The 22,343-nt window shown below is 40.0% G+C and overlaps 1 protein-coding gene across 1 annotated transcript in view; it reads left to right on the top strand.

The window, feature by feature from the left end:
* The window catches only part of ZRANB1 (zinc finger RANBP2-type containing 1), a 45,092-nt gene extending 22,749 nt beyond the window's left edge, over nucleotides 1–22,343 (top strand). The window contains exons 4-10 of the mRNA XM_065894458.1: nucleotides 5,819–5,972; nucleotides 8,150–8,221; nucleotides 10,506–10,704; nucleotides 18,266–18,386; nucleotides 19,897–20,026; nucleotides 20,131–20,360; nucleotides 21,528–22,343. Coding sequence (XP_065750530.1) covers nucleotides 5,819–5,972; nucleotides 8,150–8,221; nucleotides 10,506–10,704; nucleotides 18,266–18,386; nucleotides 19,897–20,026; nucleotides 20,131–20,360; nucleotides 21,528–21,746 — 1,125 coding nt within the window. The 3' untranslated portion in view covers nucleotides 21,747–22,343. The remainder of the gene's footprint in view (nucleotides 1–5,818; nucleotides 5,973–8,149; nucleotides 8,222–10,505; nucleotides 10,705–18,265; nucleotides 18,387–19,896; nucleotides 20,027–20,130; nucleotides 20,361–21,527) is intronic.

Below are 22,343 nucleotides of genomic sequence, written 5' to 3'. Positions count from 1 at the left end.
GTGAAGACATTGGCTCTTCCTTCAATGAATCTCCAGGTATAGTTACTCTATAGAGAGTGCAGGGTTTTTTTTTTTTTTCAAAAAAAATCTTTCTTTCTCTCCCTTTTTCTTTCTCCCCCCTCCCCCTCTCCCCCTCCCCCTCTCCCCCCTCCCCCTCTCCCCCCTCCCCGTCTCCCCCTCTCCCCCCTCCCCGTCTCCCCCTCTCCCCCCTCCCCGTCTCCCCCTCTCCCCCTCTCCCCCTCTCCCCCTCTCCCCCTCTCCCTCGGGTCTTCGTTGCTGTGAGCGGGCTTTCTCTAGTTGTGAGCGGGGACTACTCTTCGTTGTGGTGTGCGGGCTTCTCGTTGCGGTGGCTTCTCTTGTTGCAGAGCACGGACTCTAGGCATGCGGGCTTCAGTAGTTGTGGCACACAGGCTCAGTAGCTGTGGCTCACGGGTTCTAGAGCGTAGGCTCAGTAGTTGTGGCGCCTGGGCTTAGTTGCTCTGCGGCATGTAGGATCTTCCCGGACCAGGGCTTGAACCTGTATCCCCTGGATTGGAAGGCAGATTCTTAACCACTGCACCACCAGGGAAATCCCCAGAGTGCAGTTTCAGAGATGTAAATGCCAGGTGCTGTGGAGAGTGCTTGAGAAAGTGTTTTGAGGTATCTTACCTTGTTACCTGTAGCAGGTAACATTTTAGCTGAGAGTAAAATGAAGGAAGGAGTAGGAGGAATTAGCCTCAAACAGTAGGTGGAGAGAAGGGAGTTGAGGAAACATTTTATTCAGAGGCAAGGGCGGTGGTATTTGTGGTGAATTTGGAACTTGCAGGTAGCTCAGCAGGGTTGTGATGGTGAAGGGGAAGTGAGAGAAGCAAGTAAGGGACGCAGTGTGAAGGATCTTCTAGGCCAAAGAATTTGAAAATTATTCTGAGGGCAGAATAAGGCTTTAAAAAGGGTTAGGTAGAGTGGCAGGGGAGTGACAAGATCAGACTGTGTTTTGGCAGCTCACTTTATTTTTTTTTATTTTATTTTTTGCAGTATGCGGGCCTCTCACTGTTGTGGCCTCTCCCGTTGCGGAGCACAGGCTCTGGACGCGCAGGCTCAGCGGCCATGGCTCATGGGCCCAGCTGCTCCGCAGCATGTGGGATCTTCCTGGACTGGGGCATGAACCCGTGTCCCCTCCATCGGCAGGCGGACTCTCAACCACTGCGCCACCAGGGACGCCGGGCTGCTCACTTTAGAGAGGGGCAAGCGTGGTTAGCAGGACACTGCAGTGATGCTGGCAGGAACTCTGCTGGGACAGTAGTGGCAACAGCAAAGGAAAGAAGTGGGCTGGTTTGAGAGAGATGCTGGTGATGTAGGCAGAACTAAGTGGATAGATTGGCCATGGGGAGTAATGGTGAGTTAGGGGTCAGAGTTGATTCTGGGGTTTCTGGATTAGATAACGAGGTACATGTTACAAATGACAGAGGTTGCAAATGAATTAGGATGTGACTATATTATCCAGGTAATTAAAAAAAATATTCATTTATTTATTTATGCGGCTACACATCTTATTTGCGGCATGTGGGATCTTTAGTTGTGGCATGCGGGATCTTAGTTGCAGCATGTGGACTTTTTAGTTGTGGCATGCAGACTCTTAGTTGCGGCACACGGACTGTTAGTTGCAGCATGCATGTGGGATATAGTTCCCTGACCAGGGATCAAACCCAGGCCCCCTGCCTTGAGAGTGTGGAGTCTCACCCATTGGACCACCAGGGAAGTCTCCAGGTAATTTTTTTTTTAATGATAAGAGAAATAGGGTAAAAGTGCAGAGAGTTAGATCAGTTGTGGATTCAAATCCAATTTGGTCAGTATACTCCTGTGTATGCTTACTTGCACATTTAAGTTTGCCAATATCTGGGAACATTTATGTACAAAGCATGGGGTGAGGGGATTAATAAATATGAACGTTAGATGAAAGCATGATTGAGATGGCTAGCCATGTGTTTAGTTTGGTAAGAGTCCAGTGTAACCAGGGGCACCTGATAGAGCAAAGGAGGGCTTGAGAGACAGCCATGCTGAAAACAAAGGGCAGGCTTATTGAGGATAAGGGAGAAGGGGACTGTTTGAAAAGCAGCTGTGTGATTAGAGAGACCAGAGTTCTGGAACATGGGATGGAACAGTAAGAAGTAGTTCCTGTAGTATCTGAGGTCTGGCTACATTTCTGTTGTGATGCCCAGTTGTGTACTGGAAGGGCTGGCATGTGGAGTTATAGTTGCTGGTGGTGGCTGGAGACAGGAGAGAGAAGGCAGCTGTGAACCAAGGCTCAAGTCTTTAGGGGATACATAGGTTTCTCTCAGGCTGGTAGAGGACTATGAGAAGGTTCTGGAGGGACTGGTGTAAGTCGCTGGCCTCCTAAGAGCATTCTGGGGACTAACAGCAGGAAGACGGTAGAACCCCAGTGTGTTTATTATTTACTGCTATGTAACAAATCCCCGCAAAACTTAGCAGCTTAAGACAGCAAACACTTGTTATCACAGTTTCTGAGAGTAAGGAGTCCAGGAGCAGCTTAGCTGAATGATTTTGGCTCAAGGTCTCATGAGGTTACAAACTGCTGGGGGCTCCACAGGGACTAGAGGATCTGGTTCCAAGTACACTCACCTGGTTGTTGGCAGGAGGCTTCAAATCCTTGTTACCTGGGCCCCTCAGTAGGGCTGCTTGTGATGTGGTAGCTGGTTTCACCTAGAGCAAGTGATCCAAGAGAGGGAGAGAGCATGAGAGAATGATTCAAGTAGAAACTGTAGTGTCTTTTCTGTATAACCTAATGTAGGAAGTGATATACTATAATTTCTGCTATATTCTGTGGTACACAGACACCACCCTGGTACAAGATGGGGGAGGTGGAAAGGAGGCTTGTTCTAGGGGAAGAACAAAATCAGTGATGGAATTTAGTCTCAATGGAGTAGGCACTCTACAGGACAGAACTGAAGGGGCCAGTAGGGAGACTGGAAGGGGGAGAGTATGAGTCTGGACTAAGGGATGTGTCTGCAAACAGGGCACAGAGCCAAGTACTTTTGAGATGGGAACAGGAGAACATTATATTTTGGAAATATGTGTCTGGGCCAGGGGGTTTAATTGGATTTTAGATAATGGATACTGTTGTAGTCTGGTGGAACCTATGGACTTCTTCTCAAAATACTGTTTTTAAATGTATAAAATAAAAAATAGGATTACAAAGGAAATCAGTTATATTGAAATAGTTATCAGAATATTAAATATATGTGATGTAAAGAAAATGAATTTTAGGGCTTCCCTGGTGGCGCAGTGGTTGAGAGTGTGCCTGCCGATGCAGGGAACACGGGTTCGTGCCCCGGTCCGGGAAGATCCCACATGCCGTGGAGTGGCTAGGCCTGTGAGCCATGGCCACTGAGCCTGCGCGTCCGGAGCAACGGGAGAGGCCACAACAGTGAGAGGCCCGCATACAGCAAAAAAAAAAAAAGAAAAGAAAATGCATTTTAAATGTAGGCAAGAGGTTAGTGAAAATGAAGGATTTAAATTTGATTGAAATTCCTATTCTAATTCATGGTCCCTTCCCAAGTTCATGGACCCTAGGTTAACCAGTAGCCTAAGGAGATGGTTGAGACTCATGAGGTTAAAGAGGCTAGAACAGCGGGCCCCAACCTTTTTGGCACCAGGGACCGGTTTCATTGAAGACAGTTTTTCCACAGACGGTGGGGAGGGGAGGTGGGAGTGGGGGATGGTTCAGGCGGTAATGAGAGCGATGGAGGCAACAGGTGAAGCATGGCTCGCTCGCTGCTCACCTCCTGCTGTACGGCCCGGTTCCTAACAGGCCGCAGACCGGTACCGGTCCATGGCCCGGGGGTTGGGGACCCCTGGGCTAGAAGATGAGAGGCAGGCCTCAGGGACATATGCTTAAGGATGGTGGTGGGAGAAGGAAGCTTAGAGGCCAATCACCAGCTGTAAGGTTTCTCTTGGGGTGTTTGCAATATTCAGGTTTCAGTCCAAGTTGTTTTTGAAAAAAATCTTCCCAGGATTTTGGAAAGGGGCCGGGGGTTAGCACATTGGGATAAGCTATTTTTGAATTTACTTTTGAGATGCATTTTAATGCTTTGACTTGAGAAATAGTCTGTTATATTCTGAAAATATTTAATATTTCGTTTCCCACAGTTTTAGTGTTGCTTAGATTGGGCTCATGGAGATAAGATGTGGTGACAATTTCATTGTTACTGGTAATCCTGGCTAGTAAAGTTTAGAATTGAATTTTTGTGTAGTTTTCAGAATAGGATGTCTAATGGTTGCATTGGGTATGCAGGGTTTTTGAAATACTGTTTACTTACCTTAATAGTAATTACAATTAAGCTGTCCACATGTGTTATGTAGATGACATTATCAGTAAAACTTATTCTTTGTGTGGCTTGTTGGAAGATCTGCTGCTCCAAGCCCCACTTGTGACTGGAAGTCTGCATTCAGGAAGGTCGTCCAGGTTAGTGGCTGCATCTGTAGTGACAGCAGAGAACAGAGCTAACTGGCTCGCTCAGGATCACACCAGACTCATTTCCTCTTTAGCAGATACTCACCTTGGATTTCAGAATTCTCTGTATATAGATTTCTTGAGCTCCACAAAAGGAGTACAAGTTAAGTGTAAGATAATGTCTTTTCATCGTTTGTTGTTATTCATCATTTAAAAAGGACAGGAAAGTTCTAGCCACCTCCTTGTTTAGAGGTTCTCTGTGGTAGTGCTCACTACACCGGTGCTCAGATTTCATTCCCCTTGAATTGTACTACTGCAGAGATTTGTTGTCTGTTTTACACTCGGAGAAGCCAGATGCTTTTTTAAAAAATTAAGAATTATAGGGACTTCCCTGGTGGTCCAGTGGTTAAGATGCCATGCTTCCACAGCAGGGGGTGCGGGTTTGATCCCTGGTCGGGGAACTAAGATCCCGCATGCTGTGCGGTGTGGCCAAAAAACAGAAAAAAAAAAAAAAAACAAAAAACAGAATTGTAACAAGTGGGGAGGGATTTGAAGTCATTGGGAACTAACCCTTTAAAGGTTGGGAATCCGCCTGCCAGTGCAGGGGACATGGATTTGACCCCTGGTCCAGGGAGATCCCACATGCCGTGGAGCAACTAAGCCCGTGCGCCACAACTGCTGAACCTGTGCTCTAGATCCCGCGCTACTGAAGCCCACGTGCCTAGAGCCCGTGCTCTGCAACAAGAGAAGCCACCACAGTGAGAAGCCCGCGCACTGCAATGAAGGGTAGCCCCCGTTCGCCGCAACTAGAGAAAGCCCGCGCATAGCAATGAAGACCCAACACAGCCAAAAATAACTAAAAATAAATAAATTTATTTAAAAAAACCATGCTTTTCTTTACTCTAAGTCAAAGTACTTGAAATAGTCTTAACAGAGCAGAAGAGTGTTTGTACTTTCCTCTTTCTCTGTGAGCTAGAATTCCCTGTTTTTTAATAAGAATGTTTTTATTAGGGGTATGATGGTTATTACTTTTTTTTTGTCCTCCCTCCCCCTCCTATGATGAACGTTTGTGAACAACTCCATTTTACATAAATTTTTATATGCATCTTTGTGTATTTCCTTGGGATAAACTCCACTAGAAAGTAGAACTACTGAGTTGAGAGGGTAAAACATTTTTATCACTTTTCCAGGGAAGTTGGACTGGTATATACTTATACTATTGAGGAAATAACACCCAGTACCTCATATATTTAAAACAAAAACACCTTGAGTTACTGGGACATTTTGGTAATTTCTTTTATACACTATTGTTTTCTGCTTCCACTGATGATAAATGAGATGTAGAGGAAAGTTTCTTTTGTATTTAAGGTGTCTCAACAAGCTGCAAAGTGTATTCCAGCAATGGTGTGTCCTGAACTGACAGAGCAAATCCGGCGTGAGATAGCTGCCTCTCTTCATCAGAGAAAGGGGGATTTTGCTTGCTATTTCCTAACTGACCTTGTAACATTTACGTTGCCAGCAGGTAACTCCAAATCTCTGTGTGAAAATAAATTTCAACTTTATTATAATTTTTTAATGTCTGAATGAAAATGTTTCTGTTAGAAAACAGATAACTTAGCTACTATATGTGGATCTTAAATTACTTGATTACCCTGTTTTACTGGAAGTGACCAGTACAAGGGCCATTTATAAACTAATGCCTTAGAGCTGATAGGAAGACAGCAGCTGATAATAAGTGACTTCTTTGTGGGCCTCAGATATTTTAAAAAGTCTGTTTTATCCATTTATTTTTCTCTTTGTTTTTATTTTAGAATATTATCAGTCTGCTTTTTTTCTTTTTCTTTTCATAGATAACTATTGGTTACCTGATATTAGGAGATAAGATCAGAACATGGGGTTTTGATGGGTAGAGTCAAGTTATTTGAGTCAAAGATACTGGCATTCTTTTGAAAGTGTCATTACTTTCTTCACTTTCTACGTTAATTTCTACTATATTTGTGAAGCAACTTTTTATTTTTCAGTTCCATGACAAGTGGAAATGTCTTCCAGGCTGTTTTTTGTCAGTTGGCATTGAATAAATGCAGTAAACACCAAAAGGTTCTAAATAAAACTTATATTTTGGTTTGGAGCGTTTTGAGCTTTTTTAATATTGAGATATGAACAGAGGTATTTACAAAATGGTAGAAAATAACAACTAAGCTTTTAAAAATCAGATAAATTTCATTTGAAATGCACTCTGTATATTTAAACTTAGTACTTCAAGTGATGATTAGATTTTAAGTTGAAAATAGTTCTAAGGTTAAAACATTTTTGTAAGGGTAATGCTTCTTACTCTAGACTACTCAGTTAGTAAACTGAACAGAGAGCATAGAGAATTTGAGAAGGTGAGGAAAACAGAAATCTGCATGCCAAAGTGAATGGCTCAGTAACTTGTATAAGGAGATTCTAAAGTCTGAAAATCACAGTCCTGAGCAGAGGTTGAGAGTGTGGGGGAAAGAGAGCAGACAAAAATGTGTTTGTTTGTTGTTGTTGTTTTAACTTGAATATTAGATAGCTCTGTTCTTTTTTCTTTTATTTCAACTTCATTAAATTATCATTGACATAGAAAATTGTAAAATATTTAAAGTGTACTTCGTGGTGATTTGATTTATACATTGTGAAAGTTAACTGTTAATTAACTAGATTCCCCCCATCTAGTTAATTAACACATTCATCGCCTCACATTTATTTATCTATTTATTTATATTTTGGGTGAGAACATTAAGTTTTGTTCTCTTAGTGAATTTCAATTGTACAATACAGTGTTACTGACTATCGTTACTATGTTTTGCATATAATCCTAGCTGTCTTCATTTTATGGTTTATCGTTTGTACTCTTTTAGCAATTTCTCCCTAATCCCTTCCTGCCTTACCCCTGGCAGCTGCTTTGCTACTCTCTGTTTCTATGAATTTGACTTTTTTTTTTAAGATCCCATATGTAAGTAATACCATACAATATTGGTCTTTCTGTTGAGCTTATTTCACTTAGCATAATGTCTCCAAGGTCCTTGTGTATGTTGCAAATGGCATGATTTTCTTCTTTCTCATGGCTTAATAATACTGCATTGTATAGCTATATCACATCTACTTTATTTATTCACCCATTGAGAGACACTTAGGTTGTTTTCATATATTGGCTATTGTGAGTAATGCTGCAACCAACATGGGTACAAATACCTTTTCGATACCCTGTTGTCATATCCTTTGGCTGTGTACCCAGAAGTGAGATTGCTGGATCATATGATAGTTTTTGAGGATACTTCATACTGTTTTCCATAGTGACTGCACCAGTTTACATTCCCACCACTGGTGCACAAGGGTTCCCTTTTCTCCACATTCTCGTCAACATTTGTTATCTCTTGTTGTTTTGGTAATAGCTGTATATAATTACTGGTCCAGATGATTTTATTGTTTGTAGATAGATCACAGTTTTGATAATGAAGTACAGAAAGGAAAATTTTACACCTCATACACACACACACACACACACACACACACACACACACACACGAGATACATGCATGTTTTTTAAAAGAAGCTATTCGACAGCCTTCGGTGGAAAGGGAGTTATTTTAGAGGAAGTTACTGTTAGATGCTGGCATCAAATTTTTTCAGTTATGAGACATATAAAGATTTTTTAAATCTGGTTTTTCTTTGTAGATATTGAAGACTTGCCTCCAACAGTCCAAGAAAAATTATTTGATGAGGTGCTTGATAGAGATGTTCAAAAAGGTAAGCATGGAATTAATGAGTATAATTTATCTTTTATTGATTTCAATAAACTTTTTGCTTTGTAAGGTTTGGAATAGTTTGGTGTATGGTCAACATAGTTTATTTCTACTTTAAATTGAAAATGTAAAGTCCTTAAGAACAGTGTTGTATTGTGCTGTTAGAAATGCTCATTCATAGCTCTTAACTGTGGTAGAGTGAATAAAGGCATAAACATTTTTAAACCCTGGTTATCTGTTTCCTATTCTAGAATGAGTATATTTTCATATTAAAAATTTTTAGAAAATAAATCATGAAGAATTTAAAAATGGAGTAAATTATTCTAGAGCCTTAAGGTGATTATTCTAGAGCCTTAAGGTGTTTCAACTACTCAAAGGTTTATATTTCAATTGATCAGAATTTAGGTGTTTATTAGTAAATTACATATTAAATCTATTAACTTCTAGAGAATAGGTTCTTTCTTCCACTGAATATCTCTTAATTGCAGAAGCATGAAAATGAACATTTTATTTATTTACTTATTTATATTGAAGTATAGTTGATTTACAATATTGTGTTAATTTCTGCTGTATAACAAAGTGATTCAGTTATACATACATTCTTTTTTATGTTCTTTTCCATTATGGTTTATCACAGGATATTGAATATAGTTCCCTGTGCTATACAGTAGGACCTTGTTATCTATCCATCCTGTATATACTAGTTTGCATCTGCTTACCCCAAACTCCCACCCCCTTCCCCATTAGCAACCACAAGTCTGTTCTCTATGTCTGTGAGTCTGTTTCTGTTTCGTAGATAAGTTCATTTGTGTCGTATTTTAGATTCCACGTATAAGTGATATCATATGGTATTTGTATTTCTCTTTCTGACTTACTTCACTTAGTATGATAATCTCTAGGCCCATCCATGTTGCTGCAAATGACATTATTTCATTCTTTTTTATGGCTGAGTTGTATTCCATTGTACCACATCTTTTTATCCATTCATCTATTGATGGACATTTAGGTTGTTTCCATGTCTTGGCTGTTGTGAGTAGTGCTGCTTTGAACATAGGGGAGCATTTATCTTTTTGAATTATAGTTTTGTCCGGATATGTGTCCAGGAGTGGGATTGCTGGATCATATGGCAACTCTATTTTTAGTTTTTTGAGGAATCTCCATACTGTTTTCCATAATGGCTGTACCAGCTTACATTTCCACCAACAGTATAGGAGGGTTCCCTTTTCTCCACACCCTCTCTAGCATTTGTTATTTGTAGACTTTTTAATAATGGCCACTCTGACCAGTGTGAGGTGGTATCTCATTCTAGTTTTGATTTGCATTTCTCCAGTAATTAGTGATGTTGAGCACCTTTTCATGTGCCTGTTGGCCATGTGTATGTCTTTGGTGAAATGTCTGTTTAGGTCTTCTACCCATTTATCAATTGGGTTGTTTGTTTTTCTGTTGTTGAGTTGTATGAGCTGTTTGTATATTTTGGAAATTAAGCCCTTGTCAGTCAAATCGTTTGCAAATATTTTCTCCCATTCCATAGGTTGTTTTTTTGTTTTGTTTATGGTTTCCTTTGCTGTGTAAAAGCTTGTAAATTTGATTAAGTCCCATTTGTTTATTTTTGTTTTTATTTCTATTGCTTTGGGAGACTGACCTAAGGAAAAAAATGGTACGATTTATATCAGAGAGTGTTTTGCCTGTGTCCTTTCCTAGAAGTTTTATGGTGTGATGGCTTGTATTTGAGTCTTTTAAGTCATTTTGAGTTTATTTTTGTGTGGTGTGAGTGTGTGTTCTAACTTTATTACATGCATCCGTCCAACTTTCCCAACACTACTTGCTGAAGAGACTTTTTCCCGTTGTATGTTCTTGCCTCCTTTGTTGAAGATTAATTGACCATAGGTGTGTGGGTTTATTTCTGGACTTTCTGTCTGTTCCATTGACCCATATGTCTGATTTTGTGCCAATACCATGCTGTTTTGATTACTGTAGTAATTGTCCGAAGTTTGGGAAGGTTAGACCTCCTGCTTTATTCTTTTTCCTCTGGATTACTTTGGCAATCCTGGGTCTTTTATGGTTCCATGTAAATTTTAGGATTATTTGTTTTAGTTTTGTGGAAAATGTCATGGGTAATTTGATAGGGATTGTGTTAAATCTGTAGATTGCTTTGGGTAGTGTGGCCATTTTAACAATATTAATTCTTCCGATCCAAGAGCATGGGATATCTTCCCATTTCTTTGAATCATCTTCAATTTCCTTTATTAATGTTTTATATGAACATGTTATTTAAATTCTTCATATAGAGTTAGAAGAAGAATCTCCAATTATAAACTGGTCCTTGGAATTGGCTACACGTTTGGACAGTCGACTGTATGCACTTTGGAACCGGACTGCAGGAGACTGCTTACTTGATTCAGTACTGCAAGCTACCTGGGGCATTTATGACAAGGACTCGGTGCTTCGGAAAGCCCTGCATGACAGCCTACACGACTGTTCACATTGGTGAGCTGACATCCTTCCCTTTTTGAATCCAGGAGTGCACTGGCTGAATCATTTCCTTACAGTGGTGGGATCCTTTTTGTCTGTTATATTTTCTGTGGAAGCTAGGGGGAAAAACCTTTGGTTTTCGGCACTGAGACACTTTGAACATCTCAGTGGTTTTTATATCTTTTTGCTAAGCTTTAAAATAGAAACATTGGAAGCTGTAGGGGTGTCTTAAATATAGAAAGGTCTTTGCTCATCTTTTAGTTTTCTGGTTTCACCTGTTTATTTATTTTTAGTGTGGCTAGTGGAAAATTTTAAACTACACGTACGCTGTATTTTGTGTCTTGGTCAGCTCCAGTGCTCATATTTTAAAGTAGCTTCGATTTCGTATTTGTTCAACTTTAAGAGATTATATTGATTGTGTATTACGAGTTTTTCTTCCTGAGACAGGTAGTCTTAAGACCATGTTTTATTTTGCAAATTTTCAAATCCACAGAAAAGTTAAAAAAAAAAAAATCAGTGCAAGGGACCCCAACATCTCCTTCATTGGATTGGCCAGTTGTTAATTGTTAACATTTTGCCACACGTGCTCCATCTCTGTGTACCTAAACACTCCCCTTTGCCAGTTAGTTTTAGGCATCCTGGTGCTTTACCCTTCAGTATTTCAGCATGCATCTTTTAAGAACAAGGATATTCTCCTACCCAGCCACATCCTCATTACCACATCTAAGAAAATCAACATCGAGTCAGTTATCTAGCATACAGTCCAAATCACACTTTCAACTTGTCTCAAAAATATCCTTTTTTTAAAAAACATCCAGTAGTCAATCAAGTATATGACTAGTCTTGAACTGTAAATTCAGATGGGAACCTGATTGGATAGCTAAAGAAAGAATGTGTCATTCAGAACTGATGGTTTAGACATTCGGCCCTTGTCCAGGGGAGAGGACTTTGTGCCTTTAGTGGAGGGTGATTGCTCCGGATGGATCTGGGGGGTGGGCAGTGCCATTCCTTGTGTGATGCGGATTCATCAGGCCTGGGAAGCCTGATGTCATTACATGTTCAGTCTGTCTGACCTCCAGATTGGATTACGTGCTCGTCAGACAACATCCTAATGATGATTTGGCTGTTTGTGTGGGCCTGCCCGCACCGAGAGGATGAGAGTCGTTTTGGATATTGTGGTTTTACAGGTTTGCCTTGTAGGTTTAGTTACTGTGACTCTGCCCTTGGAAAGATAGATCTGTCCTCTGGGTGTGGATGAGGTCTGGCTGCTCAGCCTGGAAACTAGATCTGGACCTTGGTAAGTCTACCATTTTACAAGTCCTTTTTAAAAGGCAGCTCGAGCCTTTCCTCTGACAGTAATATTCTGACCCTGTTGTAAGGTTGAAAGTGTACTGTAAATTTCAGTAGGTGATATGTACTTTTCCTAGCTGTGAGGGCTTTAAAAAGAAAAAGACATTGGTGGCTATTAATAGTTTGGGAACTTTATGCTACCTGTTTCTCAAAGCTGGCAGTGGGTAATCTTCTGGATTGGAGTTGTCACTTATATTTGTATTAGGACTGAAATTCTAGTTTTGAGTCATTTGAAGTCTCAAAAGTCTAATGTGAAAGTAGGGAGAAAAAGAAAAAGGTTGCCATAATCTGAGGTGGAAAATGGGCTAGATGAGAGTGAGAAGGACCTAGGTTGTAGGTTCTGAGTGCAGCCACTGGTAAGTGCTGTTGTGGCAGATCGTTTGGTAGTGGAGGCCTTGGTTCTAAAAGGATGCTTCGCTGGCCTATGAACAGGCTTTCCACAATAAAGAGTGCCTTGGTGCCACCTCCTCCAGTCCCTGCCATACAGGGTCTTCACCTGATGTTTTACAGTTAAGGCATAGGAAGCTGCAAGGATTGTAGTGATCACATAGACATCCTTTTCACTATCTTGGGGTGGAGAGGGGATGAAGATTATCAAATGAGGAGAGAGGAAGCATTGTTGCCGTAGATTCAAGGCATCAGTGATGTGGGTCAAATATATTAGCCTTACTGAATAACGATTAAATTGTTGACTATTTTGAGTTGTGACAAGTTTGTTGACTGGGCTGTTATATGACTATTAGAAGGTAGAATGAGAGGGCCCTGTCCTAGGTCAGGAGAGGAGCAGCCAGTATATCACCTGTGCAGTCTCCTTTTAAATCAGCTTTTTGCTAGGGTTTCCTTTGCTCATAATCCAAATCAGGTGGGATGAGACGTTTTTTAAGTCATAAAATATCTAAATGAGAACTGAGAAAGTAATTTTCTTTTATTTAAGCCCTTCCTCCTATCACTTAAAGATAGGACATTTTTTTTTGTGGTGGTAGCTGTGCTCTTCTGTTGGGTGCCTATGATTTGATCCGGCTCAAGTGCTCAAGATGGAATATTGTACTTGCCTTCGATTGACATGTCAATCCAAATAGAGAGCCAAATGGGAGTAATTAATATAAATAGGGGGAAAAATCAGTGAAAAATCAATTCTTTTAGAAATATCATCTTTGGATAACTTATTATTGTGCCTCTCTATATACATTTTTAGACCTTAATTTGTTGAGAGCAGTTTTAGTTCACAGCACAATGGAAAGGAAGGCACCGTTGTTTGCCATGTCCCCCCACGCATAACTGCCCATTACGAACATCCCCCACAAAGTGGTATGTTTGTGACAAGTGATGAACCGACACTGACAATATTCTTATCATCGAAAGTCCATAGTTCACATTAGGGTTCATCTTAGTATACATTCTGCGATTTTGGACAAATGTGTAATGACATGTGTCCACCATTATATTGATAGTATTGAACAGAGGATTACAATTATAGTGTCAGAGAGAGTATTTTCAATGCCCCAAAATCCTCTGTGCTCTGCCACTGCATCCTTTCCTCCTGCCTAACCCTGGCAGCCACTGGTCTTTTTACTGTCTCTGTTGTTTTTGCCTTTTCCACACTGTCATGTGGTTGGAGTCATATAATATGTAGCCATTTCAGATCAGCTGCTTTCACTTCGTAATGTGCATTTAGGGTTCCTCTGTTTTTTCATGGCTTACATAGCTCATTTCTCTGTAATGCTGACAAGTACTTCGTTGTCTGGATGTACCCATTTTATCCATTCTGAAGGACACTTTGCTTGCAAGTTTTGGCAGTTATGAATAAAGCTGCTGTAAACTTCCATATGCAGGGTTTTGTGTGTTCATAGATTTTTAGTTCCTTTGGGTAAACACCAAAGTTCATAATAGCTGGATTATCTAATAAGAGTATGTGTTTAGTTTTGTGAGAAACTGCCAATCGATCTTCCAAGGTAGCAGTACTGTTATGCATTCCCACCAGCAATGAATGAGAATTCCTGTTGCTCCATATCCTTGCCAGCATTTGATGTTGTCAGCATTATTACATTTAGATCATTGACATTCAAAGTGATTATTGATATAGTTGGATTCATAACTTCCATGTTTGTAACTGTTTTCTATTTGTTGCCCTGTTCTTTGTTCCTGTTTTTGTCTTTCACTCTTTTTCTTTCTTTTTTTTTTTTTTGCGGTACTTGGGCTTCTCACTGTTGTGGCCTGTCCCGTTGCGGAGCACAGACTCAGCGGCCATGGCTCACGGGCCCAGCTGCTCCGCGGCATGTGGGATCCTCCCGGACCCGGGGCACGAACCCGTGTCCCTTGCATTGGCAGGCGGACTTTCAACCACTGTGCCACCAGGGAAGCCCCTGTCTTTCATGTTTTTAGTTGAGCATTTTATGATTCTATTTTCTCTACTTTCTTAGCATATCAGTTATACTTATTTTTTTAACTTTTATTAGTGGTTGCCCTAGAGTTTGCAGTATATTTTTACAGTTAATCCAAGTCCGCTTTCAAATAAAACTGTACCACTTCATGGGTTGTGTCATTACTTCATAATAACAAAATAATCCTAATTCCTCCTTTCTGTCCCTTGTATCTTTATTGTCATTCATTTCACTTATATGTAAGCATACATAAGCGCATACCTGCACACACGCTCGCACGTTCATACACACACACTATATATATATACATAAGTATGCATAATCAAATATATTATTATTTTGAATAAACTATTATCTGTTAGATCAATTAAGAATAAAAACTAAAAGTTTTAATTTTATCTTCAATTTATTTCTTAATGCTCTTCCTTTTTTTATGTAGATCAAAATTTTTGATCTATGTTATTTTCCTTCTTTCTAAAGAACTTCTTTTAACATTTCTTGTGAACCGGGTCTCTGGCAACAAATTCCCTCCATTTTTGTTTGTTTGAGAAAGACTTTACTTCTCTTTTACTTTTGAAGGATCATTTTCACGGGATATAGAATTCTAGGTTGGTGTTTTTTGTGTGTCAACTTTTAAAATATTTCACTTCATTCTCTTCTTGCATGGTTTCTGAGAAGTCGGATATAATTCTTATCTTTTGTTTCTGCATAGGCAGGTGTTTTTTGGGTTTTTAAAAATAAATTTATTTATTTACTTTTGGCTGCGTTGCTGTGCGTGGGCTTTCTCTAGTTGTGGCGAGCGGGAGCTACTCTTCATTGCATTGTGCAGGTTTCTCATTGCAGTGGCTTTTCTTGTTGTGGAGCACGAACTCTAGGCACACGGGCTTCAGTAGTTGTAGCACACGCGCTCAGTGGTTGTGACTCATGGGCTCTAGAGCTTAGGCTCAGTAGTTGTGGCGCACAGGCTTAGTTGCTCTGTGGCATGTGGGATCTTCCTGGATCAGGGCTTGAACCTGTGTTCCCTGCATTGCCAGGAAGATTCTTAACCACTGTACCACCAGGGAAGTCCCAGGTAGGTGTTTTTTATATTCTGTCTTCTTTCAGGACCTTTTTCTTTAATTTTCTGTTGTTTGAATATGATATGCCTAGGTGTAGTTTTTCTGGCATTTTTCCTTCTTGGTGTTCTCTGAGCTTCCTGGATCTGTGGTATGGTGTCTGACATTAATTTGGTGAGATTCTCAGTCATTGTTTCAAATATTTCTTCCGTTACTTTCTTTTTTCTCCCTCTATTATTGACATTTGTATGTTATACCTTTTGTAGTTGTCCCATGGTTATTTGAAATTCACTTTTTTTTTTCTATATGTGTTATATTTGCTTTTTAGATTTGGAGGTTTGTATTGATGTATCTTCATGAGGTTCTTTGCTTAGCTGTATCCAGTCCACTATAAGCCTATCAAAAATGTTCTTCATTTATGTTGTGTTTTTGATCTCTAGCATTTCATTTTGGCTCTTTCTTAGGATTTCCATCTCTCTTCTTACATTGCCCATCTGTTCTTGCATGCTCTCTTTTTCCATTAGATCCCTTAGCATACTTATTACAGTTGTTTACAGTTTTTAAAGTTTTATTCCTGTGTTTTCACCTAGGAATTCCATAGTTTTAGCTTTTACATTTAAAGTCTGTGACCCATTTTGAGCTAATTTTTATTGAAGGTGTGAGGTAAAGATCTAAAATCATCTGTTTTGCATGGATATCCAGTTGTCCCAGTACTGTTTATTTTTTTTTCCCATTCAAATGCCTTGGTACTTTTGTCAAAAAGTATTTTACCTTAAAAGTAAAAGTTTATTTCTGGACTCTCAATTTTTTCCTGTTGATATGTATGTCTGTCCTTATGCTGACATTAGACTTTCTTGATGATTGTAGCTTTGTGGTAGGTTTTGAAATCTGGAGTATAAGTCTTCCAACTTTGTACTACTTTTTTCAAGATTCTTTTTGCTCTTCTGAATTCTTTGGATTTCTAGATAAATTTTAGGTTCTAGCTTCTGCAGAAAAGTCCTCTGAGATGTTGATAGAGATTGCACTGAATGTAGAATTCATCCATGAATGTGGAATTGACTTTTTTTAAAAATAAATTTATTTATTTTTGGCTGCATTGGGTCTTTGTTGCTGCTCGCGGACATTCTCTAGTTGTGGCGAGCGGGGGCTACGGGCTTCATTAGTTGTGGCACGCGGGCTCTAGAGCACAGGCTCAGTAGTTGTGGTGCACGGGCTTAGTTGCTCTGTGGCATGTGGGATCTTCCTGGATCAGGGCTCAAACCCGTGTCTCCTGCATTGGCAGGCAGATTCTTAATCACTGCACCACCAGGGAAGCCCCGAATTGACTTCTCAATGTTAAAGCCAAACCTGCTGTCCCGCTTGGCCTCGTATTCCTGGATTTGGTTTGCTTGTCTGTTCTCAGTGAGCCAGGTAGCTTGAGTGTTTAGGTCTTTGTGTGGTGGGTGTGATTATTTGAACATGCTTATTTATAAAGTATATTTTTGAACAGCCTTTTTCTGCAGTCTTCTTGAGTTTTGAGTGAAGTCATCATTTGATTTCTGGCAAATTTAGGTATCTCATTCATAAAGTGATCCTAGGCAGCAACCAAGAAATTTCTTAACTGCAGCAGCTTTTCTGTGTTTCATGATATTTTTCCTCGAATTTATTAAAACAATGTATTTTGTCATTGGTGCATTGAAATATATTTCTTTGTATCTTAGGTATTTTAAAAGAGGAATATCCGTATTTTATTTTTAAACATTTGGCATTGAAACTTACATTCCTGATTTAAAAAGAGAAAACCTATGGTTATCTGGCATAGAAAAGTTTTTTTTCTAATCAAACAAGAGTTAAGCCTCCGTAACATTCTTTTTTAAATCTAAAATATATTAATTTACTTTTTACGGAGCCCTGCACTAAGTTACTCTAAAGAAACGTGTGACGCTAAGACATTTAATACCTTAACATTTCAACAACAGCAAAAGAATGTTTTCTGATCTTTTGATTCTTTTACATAGAATTGAAATACATAAAAGTATTGGGGATTTCTGATAGTTCACTACATGTGAGAGGAATGTAATGTTATAAACAGGTTAAATGTCTTCAGAGGTCTTTGCTGGTTTGTTTTGTAAGACAGTGGATCACAGTTTTGAGCATAATTATATCCGGCTTTATTTAATTGTATACTTGCTTTAAAGAAAAAGAATGTTTTGCTTTTAGTAATTCAGTCTACCAGTGGCCTAGTTTGATTTTTAGTCTTCATAATTTATTAGGCCGAAGTATTTAAACAGGTATGAAGGGATTGTTCTTCTAGTTAGTGATGTTTTTATTTCAATTGTCATGTGATAATCAAATAATTTTATTTAATGAATGAAATCTCAAGAAAGTGATTTTGATATTCTTGTAAACACATGGGCTATTTCTAGTCTGTGACCAAGTAGTGGATAAGTATTCATTAATGGAGAAATGTAGTGTCTTTGATTTTTATCCAACCTCTCAGATGATTTTGAGTGTTTTTAGTTTTTATTTGTAAACCAATAGTAGACAATTGAAATCAACCGTTCTCATCACTAGTGTTCGTAGTTTTGATGAAAATTTGGTGGGTGGTGAATCAAATTATTCTGAGGATATGTTAAAAGATGTCTGCTAGCAGAAAGGAGGCATTTTTAATTGGAAAAATATACTGCAAGCCAGGTAAAATTAATTATTAATCTCTGCATTTGAATTGCTTAAAGACTACATTAAATAAATGATCGGAACATTAAATGAACTGTTTATAGAAAGGCTTCTTTTTTACTCTGTTGCTTTTAGGTTTTATACACGTTGGAAAGATTGGGAGTCCTGGTATTCTCAGAGCTTTGGTTTACATTTCTCCTTGAGAGAAGAACAGTGGCAAGAAGACTGGGCATTTATACTCTCTCTTGCTAGTCAGGTAAGAATGCTTCAGGGCATGTTGCTTCTATGAGAAGAGTGAGGCAGCTGGTCTAAATGCCTTGGTTTACACGAAGACCATGTTGGAGGCAGTGTGGCATGAAGGGAAGAGCGCTTGACTTGGCAGCAGGTGACTTGGGTTCTAGTGACTGCTGTTTATCAGCTCTGGGACCATAGGCAAGTCCTCGCTGCAGCACAGGGAGGGCAACATGTTTCTTACATTAAGTGATTAAAAAACTGTCCAAATAAAAGTTGTACTTGGTGATTCTAACCTCTTAAATATTTCCTCAGATTGCTCTTCAGTTATATTGTCCTCTCAGGTGACTTTTTGGGATTGACATATACACGCTATTATATATAAAATAGATAGCTAATAAGGACCTACTGTGTAGCACGGGGAACTCTACTCAATACTCTGTAATGACCTATATGGGAAAAGAATCTAAACAAGAGTGGATATAGGTATATGTATAACAATTCACTTTGCTGTACAGCAGAAACTAACACAACATTGTAAATCAACTATACTCCAATAAAAATTTTAAAAAATAATAAATTAAAAATTTTAAGAAGTGGTGGCTTTATGCCTGTTTTACCTACCTACGGGTTAGCTCCCATTCTGTGTCCGAGGGGACACTTCCGCAAGATCTGTGTACTAGTGGTGGGTGCTGATGCTGAGCTGTCAGGCCCCTGAGGATCAAGTTGTGATCTTCACAAGGCTCCCCAGGTGAGGAGCCTCCGTCCACGTGACGTAGGCCAAGGAGAAGGTGCCGTGGACGGGAATGATTAACTAACTTGGGAATAAACTTTTATAGGTGTATTGTGTAGGGCTGTCCCTCACACTCATGCTAGTTTTATTTTATGAAGCATATGAATATACTTATCTATAAACTTCAGATATATGCACAACAAACCACTTCTTTTCTTTGCAGAAGCGTCATAATTCGTTAGTGCCCTCTGAGGGAAGCACCTGCTGCCTTTGGGTCATTTGGGCAGGGTTCACAGTGGCTGTTCCACATCTGAGACATGTGCCTCCTGTGAAGGTGCTGTCAGAGTCAGCATGGGGGAGGGAGACCTGTTGTATGTTCTTGCCTCAGGTGATGCAGCCATTTATGTTTGTGTGAAGCAACGAAGTTCTTTTTACTTTGGGTGGACCTTGCTGTAGGTAGTACTTTCACAAGTAACTTAACCAGAAGGCAGTTGTATAAATCAAGCTTCCTTTGCTGTCTGAATCTCTTGTTTCTGAAATCAGTATTTAAACAAATCTGTTCAGTTCTTGAGTTTGGATAATGAAGGATACCTGTACATAAACTTTGCAGATTTCTTTTATTGGACTTTGCTATTTGAGGAATCAAACTCTTTAGTTGGACAGTAGTACTACTATATTTTTTAAATGAATTGAGATAGTGTAATAACGAAGGAGGGTAGCATTGTGTTATACACATCAGTTTTCCGGGGTGGTAATAAATGTTTGAAAGAATATTTGCTTTCTTTTATTTTGTTCTGTACAGCCTGGAGCAAGTTTGGAACAGACCCACATTTTTGTACTTGCACATATTCTTAGACGACCAATTATAGTTTATGGAGTAAAATATTATAAAAGTTTCCGGGGAGAAACTTTGGGATATACTCGGTTTCAAGGTAAGCCATTATCATGAGTGTTTGGAGCTTTCTTGTTTATTATCTTAATGCACATTGCAGTCACATCCTGAAAATCTCATTGTGACTTGCTTCCCTCTTTCCAGGTGTGTATTTGCCTTTGTTGTGGGAACAGAGTTTTTGTTGGAAAAGTCCGATTGCTCTGGGCTATACAAGGGGCCACTTCTCTGCTTTGGTTGCCATGGAAAATGATGGCTATGGTAACCGAGGCGCTGGTGCTAACCTGAACACCGATGACGACGTCACCATTACATTTCTGCCTCTGGTTGACAGTGAAAGGAAGTTACTCCATGTGCACTTCCTTTCTGCTCAGGAGGTAAGAAGCCTGTTTCTTGGATTAATTACTTCAAGTGGCAGCACTGTACCAGAGCCCAGACTAGTGGGTCCTTCAGGCGTGGTGTTCTCTGCGCCACCACTTACAGCTTTGAACTCGGTCGTAGTAACTGTCACTTTCTGTAAATCCTGGTCAGACAGACTTTGAAATTTATCTTTTCAGAATTGCTGTGTAGGATGTGTTCTGCAGAGATAAAGCAGTGAAGACCAAAGTCCTAGCCCTCAGGTAGTGCTGAGTGCTGAGGAGATACAGAGATGGGGTGAGGGGGAGGGGGGGATGAGGGGGCCACCGGGGGCCCAAGGTAAGGCATCACGGAGGAGGTGACACCTGAATTGAGACCTGGAAGAGGAAGGAGTCTCGCAGAACCTGGGGGAAGAGAGTTGTAGGTAGAGGGAAGTTCACGCCAGTGTGGTTTGTGGGGATTGGGCAAGCGGGGAGAGACGAGGCTGAGAGGTTAAGGGGTGGCATGGGGTCGTCAACGGTCTTTTAAATCTTTGGCTTTATTCTGGGTAAGCTGGGGAGCCAACAACCAGTTTGCCCAGAAGAGGAATACTGGCAACTCGGTTGAGACTCGATACCTGGGCAGTGGTGGGAACAGGAGCAGGTGGGAGGTCACTGGAGCTGCGGGGGAGCAGGTGGTGCACGCCAGGCAGGGGGGGTGGCGAGAATGTGTAAAAGAGCGCTCCAGCCCGAATTCTTATAAAATCATTGGTCTTTCATTTCACATACTAGTAATAATTATAAACTTCATAACCATGATATTAAGAAAAAAGTTCAGATAATTTTTGTACCTTGAGCCTATATACATAACTTTCTGAGTAAACTTACCTTGTTCTGTTTGAAGCTGCAAGGATCAGCTTATTAGATAACATTTGCTTTTTGCTATTATATCAAACAAATTAACTTATTACTAGGCTATTCTTCCCTCTAGGTTTTTCTGTGAATTTTCCCATAGATGTTTTTTTCTATTTAACCACAGGAAACTGGGTTTTAAACATAAAATTGATGAGAGGTGGAAACCATGTTGAAACACTTCGTTGCTCTGGCCTTTTTCGTTAATCATACCAGCTGTAGGTTTCTGTTAAATTTTTCCTGTCAAGTCTCTGACCTGTTGTGTTATTTTCCCTCTTCTTCACATTCCTCTAAAAGCTAGGTAATGAGGAACAGCAAGAAAAGCTGCTTAGGGAGTGGCTGGACTGCTGTGTGACTGAGGGAGGAGTTCTCGTGGCCATGCAGAAGAGCTCTCGGCGGCGAAATCACCCTCTGGTCACGCAAATGGTAGAAAAATGGCTTGACCGCTACCGACAGATCCGGCCTTGTACATCCCTGTCTGATGGGGAGGAAGACGAAGATGATGAAGATGAATGAAAATAATCAAAGAGCAGAAGAGCAAGGTACCAGCTCTGTAGTGACCTCCACGCTGCTGCGGTGCTCCAGGCAGAGTGCACGGCATGGAATGAAGCAGATCTGGCAGGATCTGCTTGGAAGGGTTTTTCTGACCCACACCCAGTGGAGACGATGCATCTGCTGTGAGGAGACAGAACTTTGGACTACAGTTTGTAAAAAATGAATTTTATTAAGACAGAACTTTTTTCCTTTCAAATTGTAAATCTGTCTATAAATGTAACGCATGTGGTTGTGTAAGAAGTTGTGTAATAGACAAAGTTGTACCAGCATCTTCATATTATTGAGAAGTTTTTTCCAGCATGGGCACCTCCAAAAGCACGTGGCAGATCACTCTTTGTTCCTTTGAGATAATTCTTTTTTAAGTAGAACCTGGCATTCTACTTGCATCTTAAAAGATCCGTTTTACATTGTATCTCACTAGAGCTCGTTAGAGATTTGGAAACTTTTTGTACAAATTACCCACAGCGAAACATAAAAACAAGCTTTTATTTTTATTAATAATTTAGTTCCTGTTGTGCCCAATAAAATAAAATAAAATCTTTAAGGAACAAACTGTAA

The sequence above is a fragment of the Phocoena phocoena genome, chromosome 16, assembly GCF_963924675.1.
Source record: "Phocoena phocoena chromosome 16, mPhoPho1.1, whole genome shotgun sequence".
NCBI classification, from domain to species: Eukaryota; Metazoa; Chordata; class Mammalia; order Artiodactyla; family Phocoenidae; genus Phocoena; species Phocoena phocoena.
The sequence above is the reverse complement of the archived record's forward strand: the minus strand, read 5'-3'. Positions and strand labels throughout refer to the sequence as shown.